The sequence below is a fragment of the Sceloporus occidentalis genome, unplaced genomic scaffold (genome assembly GCF_023333645.1).
Source record: "Sceloporus occidentalis isolate IW3139 unplaced genomic scaffold, rSceOcc1.0.p SCAF_19, whole genome shotgun sequence".
In the NCBI taxonomy this organism is placed as follows: Eukaryota; Metazoa; Chordata; class Lepidosauria; order Squamata; family Phrynosomatidae; genus Sceloporus; species Sceloporus occidentalis.
In genome coordinates, this window is record NW_028316999.1 from 3,501,753 (window position 1) to 3,528,818 (window position 27,066).

Here is a 27,066-nt window from a genome sequence, read left to right on the forward strand (position 1 = left end):
TTCAATTTCAGGGCAACAACATAGTAACACCAGAACCACCAGCAGCAGAAGCTGAACGGTACTGGATAGACATATGGGAGAAAGAAAAAACACATAACACCGGCTACAGGACCTGAGAGCAGACCACAGCAATTTGCAAGAACAGGAACCATCATAGCCACAAGCTATCAGAACACTCTGTCCAGAAGAGTGCAGTGCTAGGAACAGCTAAGATACTATGCAGAACCCTCAAACTCCCAGGCCTCTGGTAGAGGACCCAAGGTTGAGGAAGACACATACCACCCATAGGGGTAAGAAGGGATTTTTATGTATGTGTATATATATATATATATATATATATATATATATATATATATATATATACCGTATTTATCGGCGTATAACAAGCACTTATTTCCCAAAACTTCGGGGCTGCAATCGTACCTGCGTGCTATACGGTGTGTGTGTGTATGTATATATGTATGTATATATATATGTATGTATATATATATATATATATATATATATATATTATAAATTACACATACACATCTCTTGACATAAATCACATTACTGCTTCTTAACTCACAGCTTTGATCCAGACAAACTAATTATTTAACCCCTTCGTGACAATTGCCGGTCCGGGCACGTCACTGAAAATCGTGACGATTATGACAATTGACGTGCCAGGACCGGCACGTCTTTAAACGGGTGAAAAAATCGATCCGTGATCGATTTTTTCACTCAAACGGTGTTGCTCTAATGCCTCGACATCGAGGCATTGAGCAACACCAAAAAAAAACATTCCCACCCCCCCCCGATCGCTCCTAGGAGCAAAAAAAAAACATGTTTGAAAGACTGCACGTCTTTCAAACATGGTGGCGCCCGCCGCCGAAAAACGGGTTTAGGAAGCGATCGCGAGTCGCTTCCTTTGCTTAGCTGGTGTTGCTAAGATGCCTCAGTATCGAGGCATCTTTGCAACACCTGTTTAGCAAAGGAAGCGACTCGCGATCGCTTCCTAAATGCTCAACTTACCTTCCCGGTGCCGGAGTCTTCGAAACACACGCGGTGTTTCAAGATGGCGGCGCCAACAAGCCGGGGGGCGGAGCCTGCTGACATCATCGGGGAGGTGTTGCTGGATGTCATGGACATCCAGTGAATAACACCCCTAGTGGTCAGATCACTCATAAGAGTGATCATGATTTGATAAATCAAAGGCAATGTTTTCTAAACATTGCCTTTGATCAGTATTGGATCTGCCCCCCTCCTTCACTTGCTTCTAGTGAGGGAGAGAGACAGATCGGTGTGTTCTGGTATTTCAGGTATTCCCTAATAAAAATATATATATATTGATCCAAAGGCTCTTATAAGAGCCACCCATATAATATTAACCCCTTCATTGCCATTGATCACTGCATAAACAGTGATCTTGCATAGTGGCAATTGTTTTTGGGGTTTGTTTTTTTTTACATGTTTTTTTACTTTTTTTTACTTTTTTTTATTTTTATTTTTTATTATAGCCATTAACCCTTTCCTTTCCCACTATTTTTGCTGCAATTCTTACCATGCAGCGGTATACGGCTGAGGAGGCGTATGCCTTTTTGGCCACAGATTCTGAGGCCACTGATACAGCGTCAGATTTTGACGTTGGTCAGTTCACAGATACATCTAGTGATGTATCTGTGGCTGTTAGGACGCCTACCACACGTAGTCGTGGCAGTGCACCAGAGGCATGGGTAGCGCCTAATAGGTACAAGCCAGCTATCCCTCCTTTTTCTGGAATTCCTGGCATCAATATTGATGTTACAGGATTCACTCCACTGCAATTTGTGCAGGTTTTTTTGGGAGACGATGTCTTGGGAGACATTGTCACACAAACAAACATTTATGCCCAGCAGCACCGTGCTGCTAGCCCTAATTCTTTTTGGGCAAAACAGCCATGGACTCCCATTGACGTGCCAGAATTTCTTAAATTCTGGGCACTCACAATGTTAATGGGCATTATAAAAAAGCCCTCCATCCACTCCTACTGGAGCACCAGCCCCATCTTTAGTACCCCCATTTTTGCCCAAACTATAACTAGGCAAAGGTATGAAATGATTCTTCGTTTCATGCATTTTAGCGACAACAGCCTGTGCCCCCCTAAGGAGGACCCCCAGTTTGATAGGCTGTACAAAATCCGCCCCCTGATTACCCATCTCGCTGCCAGGTTTCCAGAGGTTTATACACCTGGAAAGAATATCTGCGTGGATGAATCCCTAATGAAATATAAAGGAAGGTTGGGATTCAAGCAGTATATTCCTTCCAAGCGCTCCAGGTATGGAGTGAAGGTGTATAAGCTCTGCGAGAGCGAGACAGGATATACTCATGCCTTCCGGGTATACGAGGGTAAGGATAGCTACCTTGACCCTCCAGGTTGCCCAGATCATCTGGGCACCAGTGCCAAGATTGTTTGGGACCTAATATTCCCCCTTATGAACAAAGGCTACCACTTGTATGTAGATAACTTCTATACAAGCGTCCCTTTGTTCAAGCTGCTGTATTGTTTCGATACGGTAGCTTGCGGTTCTATAAAAAAGAACCGCTTGGGTTTCCCACAACGCCTGGTACGAACCCGGCTAGGAAAGGGGGAGACCTCAGCTCTACGCCAAGAGGAGCTTTTGGCATTGAAGTTCAGGGACAGAAAAGAGGTGTGCATGCTGAGCACCATCCACGATGAGAGAACCGTGGAGGTTTCTGTCCGTGGCAGAGCTGGGGTCACTACAAAGCCAGTGTGCATCAGGGCCTATAACAAGCACATGGGTGGAGTTGATCTGTCAGATCAACTCCTACAGCCCTACCTCATTATGAGGAAGACAAAGGCCTGGTACAAGAAGGTTGCAATTTATCTAATGCAAATTGCAACCTATAACGCTTTTTTGCTGCACAAAAAAGCAGACACTGGGCTGAAGCTGTCTTTTTTGCAGTTTCAGCTCGAAGTAATTTCAGGTATCTTGTACCGTGATGCACCTGGTCCCCAAGTAGTGATGGGAACCAACAGAATTGGGGCTACCCATTTTATTTTTAAAATCCCCCCTACAGCAAAGAAGCAGAATCCCCAAAAGAGATGCAGGGTATGCTACAGCAGGGGGCAAAGAAAGGACACCACATTTTACTGTCCAGATTGCCCTGGAAAACCTGCACTCTGTGTCGGTGACTGCTTCAAGCAGTATCACACAGTTTCCCATTTTTTATTTTTTTTTGTTCCTGCTCCATTTTTGTATTTGTTTTTAATTTTTTGTTACATTTACTGTTTTTTAGCTTTTATTTGCTCCACCATTTTTAAGCGTTTTTATTTGCACTGTCAAGTGAACCCTGTGTCCATTCCGTGGCATGAGGGACCACTTAAGGTGCTAGATCAAATCCCTTCTTGGAGATAGGCCAGGCTTTCTTGTAACCTGTCCCTACTGATAGTTGGGTACAAGCATTTTTCTTTACCCAGATGTAAAATTCCTACTGAATTTGAATTGCTCATGTTCCAAATGTGGCCCTTTTGCCCCCAAACAATCTGACAAACCCATGCATGTGGGGTATCAATGTACTCAGGAGATGTTGCTGGACACATATCTGGGTGTTGTGTGACAGCAACATATACCAGGAGCTGTAATTTCACACCTGAAGTACAAAGTATGTGAAAAAAACACCAAAAACAATTACTATCCCAAACTTTGACAAGGGTTGGTGGTAGGATTAGTGCATGGAAAGGGTTAAACTATCAGCATCTAAAATACCCTGGGGTGTCTAGTTTTCAAAAATATATGGTTTGGTGGGGTAAATTTAATTTGCTGGCTTCAAAGATGCCCCAAATACCACATAGAGACAGAATTACCAGATTCAGAGAAAAATGGTTTTGAATTAGCAAAACGCTACTTGTACTTATTGCCCCATAACGTGTAGAAGAAAGCAAAAAAACATAAAAACATTGGGTATTTCTAAACTCGGGACAAATAGTAGAATCTATTTAGCAGGTTTTTTCAGTAGTTTTTTATGATGAATAAAAGATTTTTCAAATAAAAGTGAGAAAATGTGTTTTTTTTTCAATTTTTCGTCATATTTTATTATTTTTATTATAGGAAATTACATCATATGAAAAAAATGTTTTTTGGTTGGTGTCTGAAGAAAGCCCTTCTTGTCCTGAAAAAAACAATATATAACTTGTGTGGGTTTAGTAAATGGGTTAAGAGAAAATTACAGCTAAACACAAACACCGCAGAAACGATAAAACAGCCATTGTCACGAAGGGTACAAAAAGTAAAATCAGCCTTTGTCACGAAGGGGTTAAACATAACTGTTTATCAGATCATCTTCTCTGTGCTAATACAATGTAAACATAACCAATTTTACTGCCACCCACTAAACCACGAAACGGTCTAAAAATGTAACTTCTGAATCTCATACCTAGCAATTCTCAGATACCTCTTTCTTTATAGAACTACTAAAACCACCTTGTGTTTCCATCTGTAAAAATTTGTGAAGGAATGTCCTTTACTATGTTCCTACCCTGACCAAACGCTAAACTGGGCACTTGCTTGAGAAGATACAAACAAATAAATGGACGTGGATTTTGTTACTCTTTAGGGATTTAATCTCTTACATTAGTTCTGCATTGCGACATAAAGCTCAAAAGAAACTTATTGAAACAGACTGCTGACAAACATACTACCTCGGTCAATTAAAATGTCCTTTTTTTCTTTTCTCTTTCTTTAGCATATGTGTATATAAAAGTAGTCAAGGCTTTAAGAAGGTTCGGCTGCAACACTTTTTCACACCTGACAAATCAACTATCATGAGTCTTGCATGTTCCTACCGATGTCTGTATGCTGGCCTTGTGAATGGAAATCTTGCAATCTACTCAAAGGCAGAAGGTAATTAAAATAAGTTTATATTGTAAGAAGTGTTTAAATGTTAAGTTGCAGGATTGATTGAATGTCATATAGACCCATGGCTTCATTTAGTTTTGCAAAAAAAGTGAACCATCAACCTTGAATCTATAGCTTCATAAATTCTGTATTACTTATACACACAGACCATGCACCACCTTCTTTCTTTTTTTGTGTAATAATATAGTAAAACTAACCACTTCCTGGCAGCCAGGTCAGAGAGAGAGAGAAGAAATGTTGGACTTCACCATAAAAAAGAAACACTAAGTGAAATGTCCATTAAAAAGACAAGATTCTCAAAAAAATTGCGATCAAAAGAAAGAGTATACCTTGACCTACATGGTGCTGTCATATGTAGCTCATGGTATACTATTTCTTTAAGTTTTTAATACATTTTAAATAAAAGAACAGTTAATGGACACTGCAGTTAATGGAATGATGGAACAATTTTGATTATAATCTGGCATACAGCAGGCCACGGTGGAGTTTTATAATTATATATTGTGTTCTTTATGTGCAATTCTGATATGAGTTTAATTGGAACTGTAAAAAAGTGATTCAATAACTTTTGTAATACAATAGAAACAAAATGCACAATTTTTCATTCTATGTTCACGGTTCATATATATATATATATATATATGTTTTTTATTTTTTTTATTTTACTTGAATTTTTTTACATTGTTTTATTAAAGCAGCAGCTTTAAAGAGTATACATTATTTTCTTGCAAATGCTCTTAAGTGCTTACTTTAATCATGTGAGTTAATTTCCATTTGATATTTGTATTAGATTGTAAAATTATTGACACAAGGCAATGTCATTGACCTTTTTGCACTGTAGGATTTTATCAGTGGAAAAAACACTGGAAAAATGCATGTAGAGAGTTCAGGAGAAAGGATGTTTATTATGATAAAAAGCTTTCACAGATAGCATGCGAAAGCATTATTAGCAAGTTAGTGGAAGCCTATTTATGGTAATCCTGAACAAAAGGGACCAAATATCTATCATAGCCATTAAAGTGCATCTGATAGCTTGTTTCCCCTTAAAGTATCCTCTTCTTTAATGCTTTAATGATTTACACTATTAGCATGTGCCCTCTGCTACAGTTGTAATTCAGGCACTTGTATATACAGTATATGTCATAAGTATATGGTCAGTCTTAATGTGAGGGTTTCTTTTTTTCTTGTGTCTCTGTTAATATTGACCTATTTTCCTGTGATGAGATATTCTTTCTACAAGGCAAGGAAAGCAGATTGCTAGGAAATAGCATACACTTTAGTGGATGACAGTAATTTAAAGTGTACGGCTTTATTAAGAGTTTCTTGATATGCTACTTCCTTTTTTTTTTTTTTTTTAGATGGATCCTGGAATGTTGACACTCCAAAGTTGATAAAATTAGGAGTATTACCAGTCCGGAGTCTCTTGGTGATGGAAGGAACGATTTGGGCTGCTTCTGGTGGACAAATATTTGTTATCAATACAGAAACACAGGCTGTAGAGGTAATTAATCCCATAAAAGAATATAGATTAATAATGTTGTTATGGCTGTCTTCATATTTGTAACCAATAGATTAGTTTACTCTTATAACAAAATGAATTTTAACCTTCCCTACCTCCTGCAAACAGAAGATATTTGACTACAACAGTAATGATAATTTATCTGTGGTCTCTAACTAACCTCATGTGATAAGGAATCAAAGATTATATAGAATTACATTAGAATACAAGCTTTATTACCTAACTGAATTAAATTAGAGTGTGAGCTTTATTGGTAAACTGAATTACATTAGAGTGTGAACTTTATTGGTAAACTGAATTACATTAGAGTGTGAGCTTTATTATCTAACTGAATTACATTAGAGGACGAGCTTTTGGGAAGGCAGAATTTCATCCTTGGACCCCGGGCAGCACAATGTTTTGGGCCACCCTAATTCCACCATTATAATATTTAATGACAACTGAACCATCCCTTTAAGAAAAAAAACGATGAGAACACTTTCCTGAATGACTTGTGGTTATCCATTCACTCTATAGATGGGTGTCAGTGCAGGAGACTGCAGTAGAAACTGTACATTTATGAATGTGAAACAAAACCTGACCTGCTTCACTTTTCCATTAACAATGGCCTACTGTGGCTTTGTGACCTTCTGGTGCGAAGGTTGGAAAGAGTTGTATTTTTCCATAGCAACCAACAAAATTCCTCATTACTCAATATTCCATTAGTTTGTCATCATGATAAGACCACTTTAAAAAAAAAGTACAGGGCTACAGACTGTGCCTATGCATTGTACTTAGTAATCATTAATTAACTTTAATGTTACTGGTGAGGGGTTGCCACTTCACTACTCATTAAGTTTAATTATTGGGAGAAGCATTTGAAGGTTGTGCGTGCTTTCAGAGATTTGGCACAGGTCATTAGGTCCATTATAGCGATCTGCAATTTTGAGAGTTCCAGTGATAGATCTGAGAGGAACATTACAACCAGCAGATCTAGGTTATTAGTTTTGATCACATTAGTAAATAAAGATTGTACAGGCTCAAATATTGGTGGGGTTATTTTTTTACAATTAGTAACCATAAACATGTTCTAACCGAAAATAAATGGCTTACTTACAACTCGACTCTGCCTATGTGGACAGTCATGCCTCCAACGCTGTTTTCTTAGTACCTACCCTTTACATTGCTGTGATTAGTATGTATAGGTGTCATACAAAGATAGGTTGGAACGTGAAATGTTCGGATCCGATTACTGCAAATATGTGTAGGTGTTTTCAGGGAAATCCATCCTGAAATGTCTTTCATTTGCTATAAAATTCTTTTAATCTGCAAGTAAGAGCATGTGTGAGATCTTTGATCATTAATCACAGCTGAGCTACACCCTCCAACATGTAATATTAGACCCTGCAGTGATATTAAGTGTTTTAGTTAAAGGTATGCAGCACATGTATTACACAAGACCAGTGAAATCACAATGATTATCTATACATACACGTAGGAGCAGGAATAAAACAAACAAGCAAATTATGATCATAAAGGTGTCTGTCAATGAAATTATAGTGCAGTTTGAGTTAGTTACTATAACTCATAAGTACTAATAATTCTATTACCTATAGACCGTGTTAAATCTTTAGAAGTTATATACTGTGTGTGTTTGTGTGTATATGTATATACTGTATAATTACTTTTATTCTTATCTTGTCTAGCACCAGTTCGATGCTCACCAGGAGGAAGGCATGGTGGTCTCTCACATGGCTGTGGCAGGAGTTGGAATCTGGATTGCTTTCACCACGGGATCCACACTAAGGTTGTTTCACACAGAGACATTTGAGCACCTGCAAGATATTAACATAGCAACTCCAATACACAACATGCTACCAGGTAATTTAGTGTACTGCTAAACCAGAAATAGATGATTTTAGACCAAGAAAAAGGTGCAAAAAAACCCAGCTGCTCCAAACTTGGAGCGCCAATTTAACAACATCCAGAGAACACATTTAATGTATACTTAATAGTGTATTTGTGTTGTTTCTTCAAAAGATTACCTTGTGAATCTTTCAAAATGGATGCTTTTCTTCTTCAAACAAAACCGGTATACCGTATACAAAATAGAAAATGAAATAAATAATAGTAAAGTGGTTCTGAGTCGGAAAACAGAAGAAGGAAACAAGAGATATAATCTGATAGAGATAATATTTCACATGCATCCAAAATTAAGATGTTGAAAAACTATTAGTTGAGCAATGCTTTTTGTTGTAAGGCCAAGCATAAAGCAAGCTATCTCTATGTCTGCTTTACTGTAACTTCCTACACTTATCTGCCCCGCTGTGATGAAATGCCAATGAATGTGCCCCACCGCAGTCGTGTAGTGGATGGACTGTCAAAATACATACACACAACATTTTCTCTCCACAATGGAAACGGGCACATCTGACAGCATAAACAGAGTTCATTCTAGCTATATTTTCCTGGCCTTCAGCTGCTAAGTGGTGGTCTACGATGTGCCACTACTATGTAAACATCTCAGGGTGCTTAGAAAGATAATGTATTGCCCCTGCTCTGTCATTTTGTCATCTAACAAAACAAAGATAGTAATGCCACTTGTACATTGAAAATGGTGACAGAAAACAGCAAATTGCAATCATTATTTTCTGATAATGCCCTGCATTGACCCGAATACCATTAGTTGTGAGGTCACGCTTCACTTCTTATTACAGAATAACTTTCCAGAAACATTTAAAGGATTGTAGATTTTGTATGGAGTTCACATTGATAAAATTATACATGAATAAGGGAATATAATAGTTATGATCACAAATGTGTTAATGAACAAAAATGTATTATAGTGATATAATTTTAAGAGGAATCTGTGCCACATCACTGCCACACGGGCTCCTCGGATCAATTGGGGCCCCAAGCAGCTGCATAATCTGTTTATACTATATTAAGTTGCAGGGTGGGGATGGGTGCAAACATATATGTGATGGATGTGAAATGGTTAAACAAGCATACAGTAAGAAAACCCACTATTTTCTGATGATGTTTTTAAGTCACGTTTTGTTTTCTGGGGGTTGTATGGATAAACCTACAGCCACCCAGGTTTGTAAACTAATGTGTCATAACCTAACTACCAGTAAAATATATACTTGCTGAAGTAGACATTGGAAAGCAATGTTTCCCCAAGGATGTTCATGGTGGTCCTGAATTGGGGGCAACAGTTCTCAGCTGTAGTTATGAGCTTTATTGTCATTATGCCTACGTTTTGTCTTATGACCGCAAATGGCTGAGCATGAGAAGATGGTATATTCACTCAGTACCTTAATTCATTGGCCTCTGGACAGTAAATATTGCCACTGCCATAAGTAATTCACGACTGATGGTAGTTATATCATCTTACAACCCTCTGCAACCCTTCTGCCTGCTTTTGTTAAAGTATTTTCAGTCTAGTGGTTAATTTAATAAAAAGACACATCATAAATAGCTCCTTCTTGGGTGGCATCCTTTGTAATACCAGACCCACCTCCACCAAAGATGTCCTGGTTTCAAAATGTTTGTAGCCCTGCAGATGCCTTTCTGATTTGGCCCAAATGTTATATCCTCTTCAGAAATGTAGTCAGATGAGATATTAGGCAAAACAAATTAATGACGACATTTATGAAGAAAACACTGAATCAGTGTTTTTTGGTGTTTGTTTTTTTTTAACACATATAACATGTAAAATCTATTTTACACTGTTCTTAAAGTTACACTGCTTATTTTTTTAATAATATATCTCTTTAAGCTAAGTATGCAACACTTATTGTTACAACAGCAGACTTATTTATAGCTATAATTGTCAGTTGTATTAACACAGATGCTTCCTGTTGAGAGTATTATGTCAGAATTTCAAAGGAACGCCTTGTGCCATATGTGCCATTACAACTAAGGTCTAAGGTTAATTGTTAGATCTTTGATTTTTGTTCACAGGTGTGTTTTGTGTTGGAACAATGCTTGAACCTTTACCAAGTGATTTTGGAAATACATGTTAAACCGATTATTTTGAAAAAGATAGGCCTCGGTTCCAATATATATACACACACACAGATATACAAAAGTTTGGGGTCACTTAGACGTTTCCTTGTTTTTGAAAGAACAGCCAATTTTGTCCATTAAGATAACATCAGAAATACAGTCTATATGTTATTAATGTTGTAAATGACTATTGTAGCTGGAAACGGCTGACTTTTAATGGAACAATTTCATAAGCATACAGAGGCCCTTTATCAGCAACCATCGCTCCTGTGTTCCAATGGCACATTGTGTTCACTAATCCAAGTTTACGTTTAAAAGGATAATTGATTGTTTAAAAACCCTTTCGCTATGTTAGCACAGCTATAAATTTCCTTGTTTAGCCATGAAAACATCTAAGAGACCCCACACCTTTGAACGGTAGTGTTTATTATACCTGTGTGTGTGTGTATATTGGAACCAAGGCCTATCTTTCTCAAAATAATCTGTTTAACCCCTTAACGTCCATTGCCGGGTCAGGCACGTCATGCAAAACGGTCACTTAACGACCTATGACGTGCCTGACACGTCATCAGACTTAAACAAGCTTAGAAAGTGATCAATGATCACTTTCTAAGCTTAAACGGTGTTGCTGTAATGCCTCGATGTCGAAGGCATTCAGCAACACCGAGATCGGCATGATGGGCCATGTCTGGCCCCTCCCCGGGGCGTCAACAGCCGCCATACATTGTATGGCGGCGGACGCCCGTTTTAAAAGCGTTTAGGAGGCGATCAACGATCACCTCCTAAACTTCAATGGTGTCGCTGGAATGCCTCGATCAGGAGGCATCCAGCGACACCAAACACTTACCTCTTGATGGACTGTGACCGCTCCGGAGAGCGGTCACAGCCGCAGCTGCACGCAGTCTTCACCATCCGCAAGATGGCGGCGGCCCGGGAAAAAAAATAATAAAGTTGAAAAAGTTCGCTAGACGGTCTCCTGACCTTCTAGAGAACTCTGGCTCCACTTGCTGGTTGAATACAGGTACTGCATTCAACCATACAAGTCAATGGAGGCCAGCTTTCTAATCACTATGTGATTAGTAAAATATTTAAAAAAAAAATAAAAAAAATTAAAAAAGAAAAAGCTTAAAAAAAACATGGTAACATTTAAAAATTATTATGCTTTAGAGGAACTATCCAGTTCCAGCAAAATGTAAAAAAAAAGTCCAAAAAGAGTAAAATAAATAAAATAAAAAAAATAAAGTTTATTATTATGAGCAAATGCTAAAATTAGCGCTGTATCTTCCCAAAAATCCTGACGTGGAAAAATTTAAATAAAAGCATTTCAAATACCCAAGGGGTGTCTAATTTAAAAAAATGAATGGTTTGATGGGGTAAATTGGAGTGGCCAGGCTCAAAGATAGGGCATAGGCACAGACTGACCGAAATGGGGAAAAAAAAAGCGCACTTCCAAAATGTGGCATTTTAACCTCAAACACCAGACAAACCCATACATGTGGGGTATGACTGAACTCGGGAGATGTTCCTGAACACATATTAGGGTGTTGTTTGATAGTGACGTATACCTGGAGCTATAAATTTATACCCAAAGTACAATTTGTGTGAAAAAAAATAAAATAAAAAATACTACCACAAAGTGTGGCAAAGGCTGGTGGTAGAATCTGATGCATGGAAAGGGTTAAATACTACCATTTTAAGTACCTTGGGGTGTCTAGTTTTCAAAAATATATGGTTTTATGAGGTAAATTGTAGTGGCCAGGCTCAAAGATAGGGCATAGGCACAGACTGACCAAAATAGGGGAAAAAAAGCGCACTTCCCAAATGTGGCCTTTTAACCCCAAACAGCAGTCAAACCCATGCATGGGTGGTATCACTGTACTCGAGAGATGTTGTTGAACACATATTAGGGTGTTGTTTGATAGTGACGTATACCTGGAGCTATAAATGTATACCCAAAGTACAATTTGTGTAAAAAAAAATACCAAAAAAATACTAACACAAAGTGTGGCAAAGGCTGGTGGTAGAATCTCATGCATAGAAAGGGTTAAAATACTAGCATTTGAAATACCTTGGGGTGTCTAGTTTTCAAAAATATATGATTTGATGGGGTAAATTGCATTGGCCGGCTTCAAAGATACCCGAAATGGCACATGGGGGGAAGAATTACCAGATTTGGAAAAAATGGTTTTGAAATAGCAAAACGCTACCTGTACTTAATGCTCCATAACGTGCAGAAAAAAGCAAAAAAACATAAAAACATTGGGTATTTCTAAACTCAGGACAAATAGTAGAATATATTTAGTAGGTTTTTTCATTAGCTTTTTTGGATGAGTAAAAGATTTTTGGGGTAAAAGTCAGAAAATTTGTTTTTTTTTTACATTTTTCATCATATTTTATTATTTTTTTTATGGGAAATTAGATAATATGATTAAAACAATGGTATCTGAAGAAAGCCCTTCTTGTCCTGAAAAAAACAACATATAATTTGTGTGGGTTCACTAAATGAAGAGAAAATTACATCTAAACACGAACACCGCAAAAGTATTAAAACAGCCTCGGTCCCAATGGTACAAAAGGTAAAACACAGCCTGGTCCTTAAGGGGTTAACATGTATTTCCATGGTAGTGACAGATGAGCTTTAACCCCTTAAGAACAATGGACGGCCCCTAAACCCATGAAAAACAATGCATTTTGAGCCCGTACATGTATGGGCTTTGTCATTAAGGGGTTAAAGAATGTCTCTGTAAATCCTACATGTACTAATAAGCAACCCATATTGCACATGGCACTTACTTACGTGGAAACACACTTGACAGAATCGTGTTTGCCAAATGTTTATAGTAAAAATACTTATTCTGGATGATCTAATCATGAACAAAATCCCATGGATGCAGTTGAATAAAATGTTCGTGTAGGCGGTTGCCTCATTAACATCCTCTCATTCAGCCTTTCTGTTGCTGACAATGGCGCATTGTGAAGCTAACTGCACTCTGAGCTATAAAACACCAGTGTATGTCAGGCTAGCCTTCTGAATCCCGAGGCTGCTTTCTGGTTTTCCGTTGATTCAACGAACAATCAACTAAAGGGTTATAGTAGCAGTCGCTCTCTACTGTGACTAAATGCAGGTTCATATTTATAATGTAATGATCCAAAACACATCTTGAATTATGCAATAATCGAGTGTTTTGAAATCTTTTCTCTGACCAAATGCTAAATGTAAGGAATGTAGAAAGTACTTACTTCTACAACTTGGTCCTGCTGACTTTAGACATTTCTGAGGTAAATACGTAAATGAAAATTTAAAGGAGAAGAGGTCATAGTCTAAAAGTAGAGGATCGGAGGTCTAGATGTAATGTTAGGGATGTTTCTTAATCACTGAGGGTGCTAGATAGGTGGAACAGCCTTTTAGCTAAAGCGGTAAAGGTTAAAACATTGAGAGGTTTTAAACAAATTTATGTGATAGGGGTAAGGGTGTTATAAAAAAAAAAAAAAGAAAGAAAATAATGAGGATCAAATAAGATTTCAGGGTACAGAAGGAAAAATGGGCAGACTAGATGGGTTGAAGGTTGTATAATGATGTCATGTCTCAGAGATGTGTCCAACACATTTGAATATATGCAAATTAAAAATGAATGTATGCATTTGCTTAGTGTTTGGCTGGCAGAATGTATATTTGTTATCAAATAACACAGCAGAGTGATTTTGAAGCAGGATTGACAGTGACTTGTAAATTCGCAATCTGGATTAACATTTTGGTCCTGTTTGTTTTCCGTTTTTAATGTATGCCTATAGTTCTGACTCTGTATGGACACTAATAACATTTTATTCTTAGTTTTATTAACTTTAACTTTTATTCTTTGTTTATAAAGGGCAACAGCGTGTATCAGTGACTAGTTTGCTGGTTTGTCATGGTTTACTAATGGTCGGCACAAATCTTGGTGTTATTGTAGCCTTTCCTGTGCCTCGCCTACAAGGGATTCCAAAAGTAACTGGTAAGTGGTGTACAAATATACACAGCGCTAATATTACTTTATTGTCATAAGGCAGTGATGTTATAGATTGCATTGATGGGGCTCTCAGGGAGGAGTTCACATAGACGAGTACATACATTGTGGCTAATGGGGCAGGGGAAATTGATCAGCTAAAGTGTCAGAGGAAATAAATGTAGTGATTAGCAAGAAACTAAGAATATCACAAGCTTTTTAAAAATATTGTTATTGGGACCATTATGGCCATATACATGTTTGTGTTAAAGGTGGACATATCTAATTTGGGTACAGTTTGTCTACACAACAGAAGTTGCAAAAACATCATCTCAAAAAGGTGCTCTTAAAAGTGTGTCTAAAGACAGTTTTTGGAGTATTACTCCCCTACAATTGTATGTTGTGATAGGTGACCATTCTAATCTGCAATGTATTTGTCTAGTTTAATGTAAACCAATACACATTAAACTAAATTCTTTCAACTGGATCAAGGATATCACAGGAATGAGTGTTTAAACTGAATTATGGATGTGCGTTTGTTTTTCTTGAGAATTCAAATAGGGAAGACATTCTCATGATAATAACAATCCAAATGGACATTTTACATTATCTGACATTTGACCTTAAAGAGATGAAATGCTGAATTGTTATATGAAATGTAATATAGGTGGAACTGTCAATATATGTAGAAATCACTGTCTGTTCAAACATCAAGAGTGGACATTGGGGTTTACTTTTAAATGGGACATACTGCGATGGGATGAATATTCATTAGACTTAGAGGCTCATCTCCTCCAAATGTCCAATTTCACACACTGTACACATGTATTAGTTTTTTTAAATTTATTATGATCTTGGACAGTGTTGTTTGTATAAATGGGTTATTTTGCAAATCTGCTACTCTGCATGATGGGCAGTTCTTCACCCAGCAAAGTGGAGATTTCATGTTTATTTTTTAGAAAATGAGACTACAAAGTCGCTAGCCTAATGGAATGTCTAATCTTTATTTGTCTTGTAACTTAGAGCATAGAACACCCGGTGATCTTGCTTGTTTAATGGTTATGTCATTGTTTTGTTTTGCCATGTTTTCTCTGCTCCTTCAAGCTGCTTTTATTTTCTTGACAAATTCACTCTTTAATTTTCAAGAAACTCTGCAAGTGATCGCATCATTTTACTTTCTCAGAGGCCAAGATAAAGTTTTTATATCCACCAACATAAATTGATGTCAAATTCTTAAGCTGAAAGCAAGGTTATTGTGCAATTGACTAGCGTAGTATGTCGAGTTCTAAATGACCATCTAGCATCCTGGGAAAAAGTATATCTGAGAATTATGGGAGATTTAGTTCTAACCATTGCCATCACCTGGCTATACCTAGCCTAGTGGATATATGGCCACATATGGCTAGATGGCACTAGGATATGGATGCAGTCTAGTAAAATGTTGTATCTCTTGCATTAGACGTAATGATTTTAGGGTTCATGGCACTGGTATATGGATGCAGACTAGTAAAACGTCATATATTTTTCCTCCAAACACATCTCTTGCATGACATTTTGCTGGGGGATGAAGAGAGGGTCAATCTAATTTGGAGGATTCTGCAAAATAGACAACAGAAAAGCTTAAAGTGACCATACAGGCATATGGCAATTCTGAGTCTAAGACAAGACCAGGGACTGATTAGAGTTTGAGACTTTACATCAGGAACAATTTGTAGAGTAGATGGGCCAAATGTTTCTCATCTACTGTCAGATTCTATATTGATATGTGTCCAAGTGTATATATAAATGTAATTTGGCTTTAGATTTAAATTAGCCTATCAACAGCCTGCAAGACGTTAATAAGGTTCTAGTGGCATGCCTACCGTCTATTTCCCTAACATACTTCACTCATTGTATGTAATAAGATAACACGTGTGTGAATGGCCAGGATTCTCCATTATTATCCATACTAATAGATTAGCAGAAAAGAAAACATTTTTAAAATTCTGTTAAAAACAAATTATATAACATTTGAAAACAGGTTTATGGTTAACCTTAGTGACAATACAGGAGTAACATGACGTGTTTAAATCAATGACTCATATCCTTAAGTATACAAAAAATATTTAGCAAAACAAACATTGTGTTAATTTGTTATTGGAGCATTCATAGGAAGCACATTGAAACTCAAAGAAGCTTTGTTTTCATTGGATAGAAAAAAGTAGACCGATTAGCAAGGAAATTCTTACGTAGGATCCATCTATCATCATAGTTTAGATCAGGGAACACTGTGAACAATACTAATCTCTGGTGTGCTGGAAAACTTTCGACAAAACCCCCCGTCGACATGGACACTGTAGTGATTCTATGGTCTCTGGAAACGTTGCTTACTTGGCAGAAAGGCAAAGCAAAACATGTATGACTGGCAACACTTATGAGCTGTGACAAGGTAGCTTGTAAGACAAAATAATCTTTTAGCTAAAGGCTAGAGCTCTATCCCCATGATAGTTTTAATAGTGCAATATAGAATAATGTGATCACCCCCAGAAAAATCAGTTAAAACATGAACAAAGAAAAACTGTCTAGTGTAGGATTCTTTTTTTTGCCCATATGACAGTATTTGGAGAAGTTCTATGAATCTATGCTTATCCACACCTCACACATACTGAAATTCAGTATGATCTGCTGCATATACTAGTTTTGATAGTTTGATACTAGCACCAGCCTAAGGTAATATTAACAAGTGTATTACTTCTTTTCTGTTTACAGGAAGGGGAATGGTATCATATCACGCGCACCATGGCGCTGTCAAATTCCTTGTCATGGCTACTGCTGTACACAAAAAGCACAAGAGGACGCCAAGCAGATGTAGTCAAATTTCAAACCAGGAACTCAAAAATGAAGGTTTACGTAACGCCTGTGTTCAGCAAAATGATGAAGGGTCTACATCTCCTACAGGAAATCATGACAGTGCCGTTTGGCTTGGAGGATCTTTGATGTCAGTTGCACAAAAAAGTGACTTGTCTTCTTCTTCTGGTTCTCTAACCTTATCCCATGGATCAAATTCATTCGAAACTGGAAAAGAGGATTGCACTTTGTATGATCTTTTGGATGACCCAAGTCTTCCAGCTCAAAACAATACAAGACAAAAAAGCAGGAAGATAAAAGCAGACTCTGTCTTGGTGATATCAGGAGGACAGGGCCACAGGAGAATAAACAAGAAGCTTAAGCCTCAGAGGCAGGAAGAGCTGGTCTCTTCTGCTATGGTTTGGCAGATACCATTGTTGCACATTTAAAGTGGATAAAGCATCATTTCAGATTGTTGGTTATTGAAGCTTTTCAATATCACCAAAAAACATTTTTCATGTAAATATACAAGATAATAAATCTAATCTAATCTGCAAATATATGGATCCTTATATGAACATCTTAAACTTATTTTTTTAATCTGTCCATTGCAAATGTGTAAAGTCCCCCAATCACAGTTTTTTTTTAAATGAAATGTTGGCATCAAGTATATTTCTTGTCAAGAGGGTCTGCCAATGTAATATCTAACACTAACTTGGTGTTTTTATTACTCTGAATGCTGCAATATGCTCTTGTACTGTCTGATCTGCTTGCACCTGACAGTGTGAATTTATCTGTAAACTAATTTGAGAAACCTTTGGGAATATGAGAAGCCATGTGTATCATAATGCTATATAACCACAGGACATGATTCAAGTTAAGATTCAGTGATTCACTCACGTGTAGAGATTACTATTAATTCCAGACATTTACCATCACCACAAAGACGTTGAATTTCATCCACCGATATCCATTCCCTTGTTTTCTTTGATTTATTATCTTTACACTAAGGCTTGTAATAATATATTAATTTAACATGATGTTGAGTCTTATGTACACAATAAGCGTGGTTTGATGGTCCCAAATAAATACCACCAAATCAGAAAATGTTATATGACACTATTAAAAAAGCATAATTAAAAAAAAGAGATGTGTGCTGTTTTACATTTTTTGACAACTGAGCTGTTTATTGATTGCATAATTGTTGTAATGCAGCACCTTGCACTTAAAATATTCAATAATTTGCATAATTTCTTAACCCCTTCGCGACCTTTGCCGGTTCAGGACCGTCATAACAAGAAGGTCACTAAATGACCTTTGACTGTCCTGAACCGTCAAAAAATTCAATAAGCTTAGAAAGTGATCAAGGATCACTTTCTTCGCTTAAACGGCCTTGCTGCAATGCCTCGATGTCGAGGCATTCAGTAAGGCCGAGATCGGCATCGGGGGCCATGTCTGGCCCCTCCCCGGGGCGTCAACAGCCGCCATACATTGTATGGCGGCGGACGCCCGTTTTAAAAGCGTTTAGGAGGCGATCAACGATCGCCTCCTAAACTTAAATGGTGTCGCTGGAATGCCTCGCTCAGGAGGCATCCAGCGACACCAAACACTTACCTCTGGGTGGGCTGTGACCGCTCCGGAGAGCGGTCACAGCCGCTGCTGCCGGTGATCTTCGCCATCAAGCAAGATGGCGGCGGCCCGGGAAATAAAACAATAAAGACGAAAAAGTTCGCTAGAGGGTCTCCAGACCCTCTAGAGAACTGGCTCCACTTGCTGGTTGAATACAGGTACTGCATTCAACCATGCAAGTCAATGGAGCCCAGCTTTCTAATCACTATGTGATTAGTAAAATATTCAAAAAAAATAAAAATAAATAAAAAATGGGAAAAAAAATTAAAAAAAAAATGTGCTAACATTTAAAAATAATTATGCAGTGATGTCACTAGATGAACCATCCAGTACCAGCAAAATGTGTAAAAAAAAAATATAAAAAAAGTATTAAAAAAATAAAATTAAAAAATAAAGTTTATTATTTTGAGCAAGTGCTAAAATTTCTCAAAAATCTCAACAAAGAGTTAAAATAAAAGCACTTCAAATACCCAAGGGGTGTCTAATATATAAAAAAAATGGCTGATGGGATAAATTGGAGTGGCCTAGCTCAAAGATAGGGCATAGGTACAGACTGACCAAAATGGAGAAAAAAAGCGCACTTCCCAAATGTGGCATTTTAAATCTGAAACAACCCGACAAACCCATGCATGTTGGGTATCACTGCACTCAGGAGATGTTCCTGAACACACATTGGCGTGTTGTTTGACAGTGGCATATACCAGAACCTGTATATCTATAACTAAAGTACAATTTGTGTGAAAAAAAAATAAAAAAAATTACTATTACAAAGTTTGACAAAGTGTAGTTCTATAATTGGTGCATGGAAAGGGTTAAAATAACAGCATTTGGAATACCCTGGGGTGTCTAGTTTTCAAAAATATATGGTTTGAATGGGTTAAATTGAGTTAACCGGCTTCAAAGATATTCCAAAGAGGAGAGGGAGGCACAATGACCAAATGACCACCTGAATTACGCATGCCCCAAAAGTAGCCTTTTACCAGCCAAACAATCTGACAAACCCATGCATGTGGGGTATCGCTGTACTCAGGAGATGTTGCTGAACACATATTGGGGTGTTGTTTGACAGTGACATATACCAGCACCTGTATATCTATAACCAAAGTACAATTTGTGTGGGAAAAAAAATAAAAAAAATTACTATTACAAAGTTTGACAAAGTGTAGTTGTATAATTGGTGCATGGAAAGGGTTAAAATAACAGCATTTGGAATACCCTGGGGTGTCTAGTTTTCAAAAATATATGGTTTGAATGGGTTAAATTGAGTTAACCGGCTTCAAAGATGTTCCAAAGAGGAGATGGAGGCAGACTGACCAGATTTGTTAAAAAAGATTTGGAAATCATAAAACGCTGCTTGTACTTATTGCCCTATAACTTACAAAAAACAGCAAAAAAACATAAAAACATTGGGTATTTCTAAACTCAGGACAAGTAGTAGAATCTATTTAGCTAGTTTTTTTACTTGCTTTTTTAGGTGAGTAAAAGATTTTTCAAATAAAAGTCATAAAATGTGTTTTTTTTTTCAATTTTTCACCATGTTTTTTTAATTTTTTTTATAGTAAATAAGATGATACGATCAAAATAATGGTATCTGAAGAAAGCCCATCTTGTCCTGAAAAAAACAATATATAACTTATGTGGGTACACTAAATGGGTGAGGAGAAAATTACAGCTGAACACAAGCACCACAAAAGTGTCAAAACAGCCTCGGTCCCACAGGGTACAAAACGAAAAATTAGCCCGGTCCTTAAGGGGTTAAATTTGTAGCCTCTTAGTGGTAATATGCAATGAAAATGGCTATAGAGTGTACATTTCTTTTTTAAAAAGCCATTAACTTGATTTTTCTTTTTCTCAAATAAAGAATGCTAATCTTCCATTGTCTGATTTACATTTAAGACTGATATGTTTAAGCAAAAACTTAAGATTTCCATCCCTGAGTAAAGATTACCTTTCTGGCATGTCCTGGGTTAATAATTGCAGCTGGCATCCATGAGTAGTGTAATGTAGTAAACTCCCCTGTGATAACATGAGCCAGCATTGAAAAGCTATGTTTTAATATAACCGTGCTTGCTACAAGTGTTTGCTGGTATCTTGGCCTCTCATTACATACAATGATCAGGAAGGCAGAGCTGTATGTGCACTAGACCCCACCACATCCTATAGCACAGGGGCATCCAACATGTGGCCTGCGGGCCAAATGAGGCCCTCTGGTCATTGAGGTATGGCTCACATTATATCTGTAGCGGTAACTGCACCTCCAACCAATGCTGTACTAAGTGGAGCTGCCCCCTCCAAACTAAATGCGTATGAATAAAGAGGTAAGTCCCAACATACAGACTGTGTGTCTGGGTATCTTGGTACAAGTGTTTGGGTATGTTAGAGAAAGTGTGTGTCTGGGTATGTTTGTAAGTGTGTGTGGGTATTTTTATGTATGAACATGTCTTTTTGCATGTTAGCGGTTTTATTTGGGTATGTTAGTACGTGTGTGTCTGGGTATGCTAGTGTGTAAACATGTATCTTTGGGTTAGTGTGTGCCTGGTTGTGTTAGTTGGAGTATCTGGGTATGTTTATGTGGGTGTGTGTGTGTGTGTGTGTGTGTGTGTGTAAATTTGAGTGTCTAATTGGTGTGAGTATCCAGGTGTCTGTTATTGCTGAGTGTCTGTGTGCATGTGTGTTTGTGGACTGCTTTTCCATTTTTGCCAAATGAGCCTTATTTTAGCATGCAGTACACAGATAAAAGGCCATATTTTCTTTCAATGAAAAATGAGTGTGGCCCATGTACACATACATTTTTGAAGTAGTGGACCACTGCAAAAAAAATGTGGACACCCCTGCTATAGTGTGTTTGCTTTGATTGCTTGGACCAGGATATGTCACTGGTCAAACTCAAGCTCATAACTGACAAGTTAACTCAAGCACCCCGTTTAACTAAATGGGAGACTTGCAATGTCCAACTTGAACTTGCTCTACTTAACAGAAGCTCTATTTTGCATGGATAGTTCTTGTTTAGTCTGTTTAAAGTGGTTTTTACATTCAAGAGAAGCGTATAACTTAAAAATAACTTGTTTTCCACTTCAACATTATAGAAGAAAATCCAGAATGCAAATATGGGTACTTTAAAAATGATTATGGCATAAGGTTTATGTAGATTTCAGACATTGCTGTGTGTTCAAATGCATTACACATTTTAAGCAATAACCTTAACATTTTTATATGAATTTGCTTAATTTGTTCATGGCAGAGCTATTGTGACCTATACTATTGCTCTTGAGCTAAAATATGTTATCACCAAAATGTCAATGTTTGTTTTTATGTTAATTTATAGTCTTTGAAAAGCTTCTTACCTCACAAACCACTAGCTCTCGAAGTGCATGAAACTGACAATGAATGAGTGAGCTTTTTTCTATATTTATGTAACCCTGACCACATCCTCAGCATTGCTTATTTCCATAGACCTCTGCTTCACTTAAATGTGTAGAACTCTACTTCTCAATCAGATTTGTTTACTTCAATCCACAGACCACATAAAAATGGCATGTGAATTTGATTTTGTGTTTGAAATTTCAAGACAAGGTCCACATATCTCAAAATCTGTTCGTAGACCTGTTGGTTTGAGTTGTTATGCTGCCACGTTCGAAGCGTCATTCAAGAATGCTTTTGCTTCCATGACATTTGTATATAATGATAATATAAAAATGTGAGGGTAAAGTAAACAGAATTAGTTATGACCAGTTTACTTTATCTTTCAATTTTGTAAACCACTGCTTTAGTAAATGCAACATAAGGATTGAGGACATCTGTACCATATAAAGCGCAGCATAGTCCACTGCTCTTGATTATTTTATCATAAAAGCCTTTGCTTGCCACTAATTTAAATATTTAACATTTGCTAAATTGCTACAGTGTACTTTGATATGCATTCTTCTATGATGGGAGTAAAGAGGACACGAAAAAGTCATTTTAAAGGAAATTGTATAACCATAAGAAATATCGAAATATTAGTTGACGGGTAAATTTGGCTTCCACATTCCATTGAAGACATCAGTGGTTTGGAGAGGCACCAAGAAGGATCTGGCTTTCCATTGGCTTTACCAGGGAGGGAAGGAAGGGAGCGTGGCCCAAGAAGAAGACTGGGCACCCAATGTTCCTTTGTGGCCTTGCACAGGCACATTACCGCAGTGGTGAAGATAGTGAAGGTTCAACATCTTTAAATTAGTTTAAAGGTAAAACAGTGTGACAAAAATAATTGGCCAAAATTAGGTTTAAAACCAAATTGTTACATAACATAATTGTAAGTCGTACTGCTTTCCTAAAATAGGAAATAGTCAATTTGAAACAAAGCATTGGCAAGGGGAGGCACTGCTGGAATGGGGAACTATTCATTTTTGAAGGCGCTGTTTCACTTGGACAAAACATTATTTTGACTCTCTACTATATTAAGCAAATGACCCCCAGTAGATCTGTCATTTTATTCTTTCAACTTTAAGAGGCTTTTTCTGTTTCCCATGACAAAAGCTATGAATGAGACAACATGTTACATGATAATGAGAAGGGTTTGGGCATTCAGCAGTGGCACTCCCCCCCCCCAATGCTGAATTTTTGTTGAAAAAGTTCCCATTTATCAGGGTAGGTGAAGCAGCATCTTTATAGGTCATCTACTGCATCATACAGGTATACTATCATCACCAAAAAGATGATCCATCAAACACTTACTTTAATCATAAAGATTAATTCCCAACAAAGCTTTCTACTAAACCTGAATATATATATAAGTATATCATTAATCATTCTTTAAATTGTGGTTACCTTAAAATATAACATTAATAAACATACATTTTACATAACTAAGACTTAATATTAAAAAAGGCACACTTTCTGTGTATGAAACATCTCAGATAATCACATACTTCTGCTCGACGTTGAGGATCACTCAGACAAACGATTACAGTTTAATTACAAACTGTAATGCAAAGAAATAAAATTAATCCTATATTTATGTCCTGTGCCAAAATTAAGATTGATGTACTACAAGTTCATTCACTTCCCCAACACGTCATTGTCCTATTTTTGATTTACATATTTGCGTCACCCGCTGTTTTTTTTAAGACAGCTCGGCACATGCCTAAATAATTAATGATACTTAAGTTAATAGCACATGTTTAATTTAATTCAATTCATTGCTTTTCCAAGCATACAAAATGTCAATGATATAAAATAATGCTAAAACCAATGATGGTACCAGAAAGCACGTCATACAATCATCTGCTATTCTTACGGAGAGCTTCAAGTTAGTTACTTTATGTTAAGTACCCGACATTGAGTGCTCCATGTCTAGGAAGCAAAATAATTTATAAAATATAAAATCTTTAGAGGACACTTCCTTAGGCCCAAAGCACCAAGCAGATGACAACAAAACCAAGCTCATGTCAAATGTAATTAAAAATCCAAAAACGTTTGGGCTGACTCCAAAACTACACATTAAGGTAACCAATGTTTGATTAAAATGCTTAGCCGTAATACAGATTGGTAGGGATTCCAGGGCTTCAGATGCATTAAATGCCAGAAACTTATTTTGTATAAATATTTTCCCATATCTGTTTTGGATATGATGAATCATTTTTTTCCAGATTTATGACATCTTGTAATTCATGAAAACAAAAATGAAATACAAAGCATATCTACACTAATCCACTCTTCCCATGTACCTTTGTATGTACACACGTTACTCAATGTTATCTTAACACATCACATGTTTTCCACAGAAGAACAATAATATGACTTGAACTTCCTAGCAAAAGGTTAGAAACATAAATGGCCAGTGATGTTCTAACCATAATATGCTTTAACAGCACGTCACCATAGCCAAAGGCATCCTTTAGATCTATTACATGGTACTAAACTAAATACCTGGTCAAAATTAAACATTAGTTTGAACTCTTTTATCTGGTGGCTTTAAATCATGTTTACAGAAACATCCATTATTTTACTCCAAAAGATAGTGATTACCAGTATTTTCCATAATCCTTTGACCTAGCAACTTTGTTAAATAATTACATATATATATATATATATATATATATATATATATATATATATATATATATATATATATATATATATACACACAGAGAAATAAAGCAGAAGCAGTATAATGTGTAAAGTATAGACTACAATGTGATTGATTACATGTTAAGGCTGCACGTCATGACAATAAAAATTTTGATGATCAGTAATCAGTGGTTGTTTTTTTTAAAATCTACAAAATATGAAGTAAAACAAATTGGTTTACATTAATAAATGTTGAGATGAAATAAAAGTGTGTAATTTTTAATCACATGTATATTGGTGCTGGCAAGTCAATCAAATACTTTTTTTTGGATGTAACTGTAGTGTAGTTGGCAGAATTTCCCATTTAGTAGCGTTCAGCTTGCTTTGGCACTGTTGATGTAAGCAGATTTGCATTAATTATCAAAATGAAAATTGTCTCGTTAATGCAAGTAAAGCTACCTGCATGGATGTGCATTTGACTTTCTTTATTCAATGTCTTATTGGAATTATAAATTGAGTGCCTACTGGTAGAAGACTACATATTACCCAGATAAATCCACCTGCAGGAGAATTATGAGGTCACATTACTGTCTTCATGTTGTATTATGAGTGGTCATCCTGGAAAAGGCTAAGCCTTCCATATATATTGCATAGTTCAGTTTCAGTTGCAATATAGCATATACATCTGTTGTTACTTAGCTATAATACAGAACACTCATTTTACCTTCATGTATGGTGACTTTAGCATTAACACACATAAGCCACATTTTAAACCGGCTAGAGTGCTGTCCGTAATTACATCATCTTTCCATTTTTATTTTATTAACATGAAGGAATAATGACATGAAAAAAAAAATGTTTTACTGGTGCATTTAAGTGTTTTATGGTAGTAGAATATTATTAAAAGAGACTTTATTTATATTATAGCTGGTTATTTGCTTGTTAGCTAGATGTGCCTGAGTGTGTCCCCCAGGGCCGGCCCGACAATGGAGCCGAGTGGGGCAACCGCTCCAGGCGGCACTTTTGAAGGGGCGGCACTTTGCCGCCCCAAGCCCTTTTTTTTTTTTTTAAAAAGCGAAAGAGAGGGGCGCCGAGTGGTTTTCGCTTACCAAGCTGTCAGTACCCGCTCGGCGCCTCTCTCTCTCTCCTCTGCGGCGAGTCTCCCTGTTCGGTCTCGGTGCCGGCTTGTAATGCTGAGTGCCAGAAGATTTCCGGCGCTCAGCATTACAAGCCGGCACCGAGACCGAACAGGGAGACTCGCCGCAGGACTGCTGAAAAGTAAGTACAAGGGGGGGGAGAAGGGTAGATAATGGGGGGGGGCGGCAGGGACGGAGGGAGAGGAAGGGTAGATAAGGGGGGGGCGGCATTTTAAAATTCACCCCAGGCGGCATTTTGCCTTGGGCCGGCCCTGGTGTCCCCATAGAATTTCCCTCTTATAAGCCTGATCGCTTCTATATTGATGCCAAGCTTTGAAAATACTACATTATTATTATTGATTAATATTGCACCATCTTATCCCCAGCAATGATGTATCCTGGACTAGGATGACTAGGCCCAGGCACCCGAAAAAAACAAAGGGACAATTACAATGGAGATCTTTGATCTCCCCAACCTACCTGTTTACACTGACCCGGCACAGCCTCCATGTACTTTGCTAAAGGTACTGCAAGTGTTTAAGATATGCCGTGCTGGGATATAAAGACATATGTTGGAGCTCTGTTTCTTTAAGCCGTGCTGGATCTGCCACTGGAGCTGAAGAACTTAATTCTTTTTCTACCACCTTAAAAACATACTAAAATAAAAAAGAAAACCATTGAAAAATGAGTGTTTAATAAGTTTATGAAAATCACTGTCTAAGACATTTCCTTTGCCTATTGGTAATTGCATTTATTAAATAAGGCAATATGCTGTATAAATGAATTGTACTAATGTAATTCATTTTCCTCAGTTTTCATTGCTTTAATAAATTCCAAATGCTTAAAAATAGTGAAATGTAAACAGTGTAGTACATAAGCATTCAAGCCTGGATGAATCCTATCCGCACCAATGAGGCTGCTATCCAAAGACAAGTGAAATGAGAAAATGGGCAAAGGGTAAAACCATTATAATGACATTCAATTTGTCCAAATTGTTCATCATTTTAATTGTGGACGTCCACTACGGCCTAAGCCAA

At 37.2% G+C, this 27,066-nt stretch overlaps 1 protein-coding gene and 1 non-coding gene across 2 annotated transcripts in view; both read left to right on the forward strand.

Annotated features, from left to right (window-relative positions):
* LOC149302320 (rho guanine nucleotide exchange factor 10-like) overlaps positions 1–17,665 on the forward strand; it is a 56,071-nt gene extending 38,406 nt beyond the window's left edge. The window contains exons 24-28 of the mRNA XM_089482420.1: positions 4,726–4,883; positions 6,257–6,399; positions 8,103–8,277; positions 14,277–14,399; positions 17,139–17,665. Coding sequence (XP_089338546.1) covers positions 4,726–4,883; positions 6,257–6,399; positions 8,103–8,277; positions 14,277–14,399; positions 17,139–17,665 — 1,126 coding nt within the window. The remainder of the gene's footprint in view (positions 1–4,725; positions 4,884–6,256; positions 6,400–8,102; positions 8,278–14,276; positions 14,400–17,138) is intronic.
* LOC149302321 (small nucleolar RNA SNORA35) lies at positions 3,315–3,444 on the forward strand. Its single transcript, XR_016272091.1, has one exon. It is a non-coding gene; the product is annotated as a small nucleolar RNA SNORA35 (small nucleolar RNA).
* Positions 17,666–27,066: the final 9,401 nt, after the last annotated feature.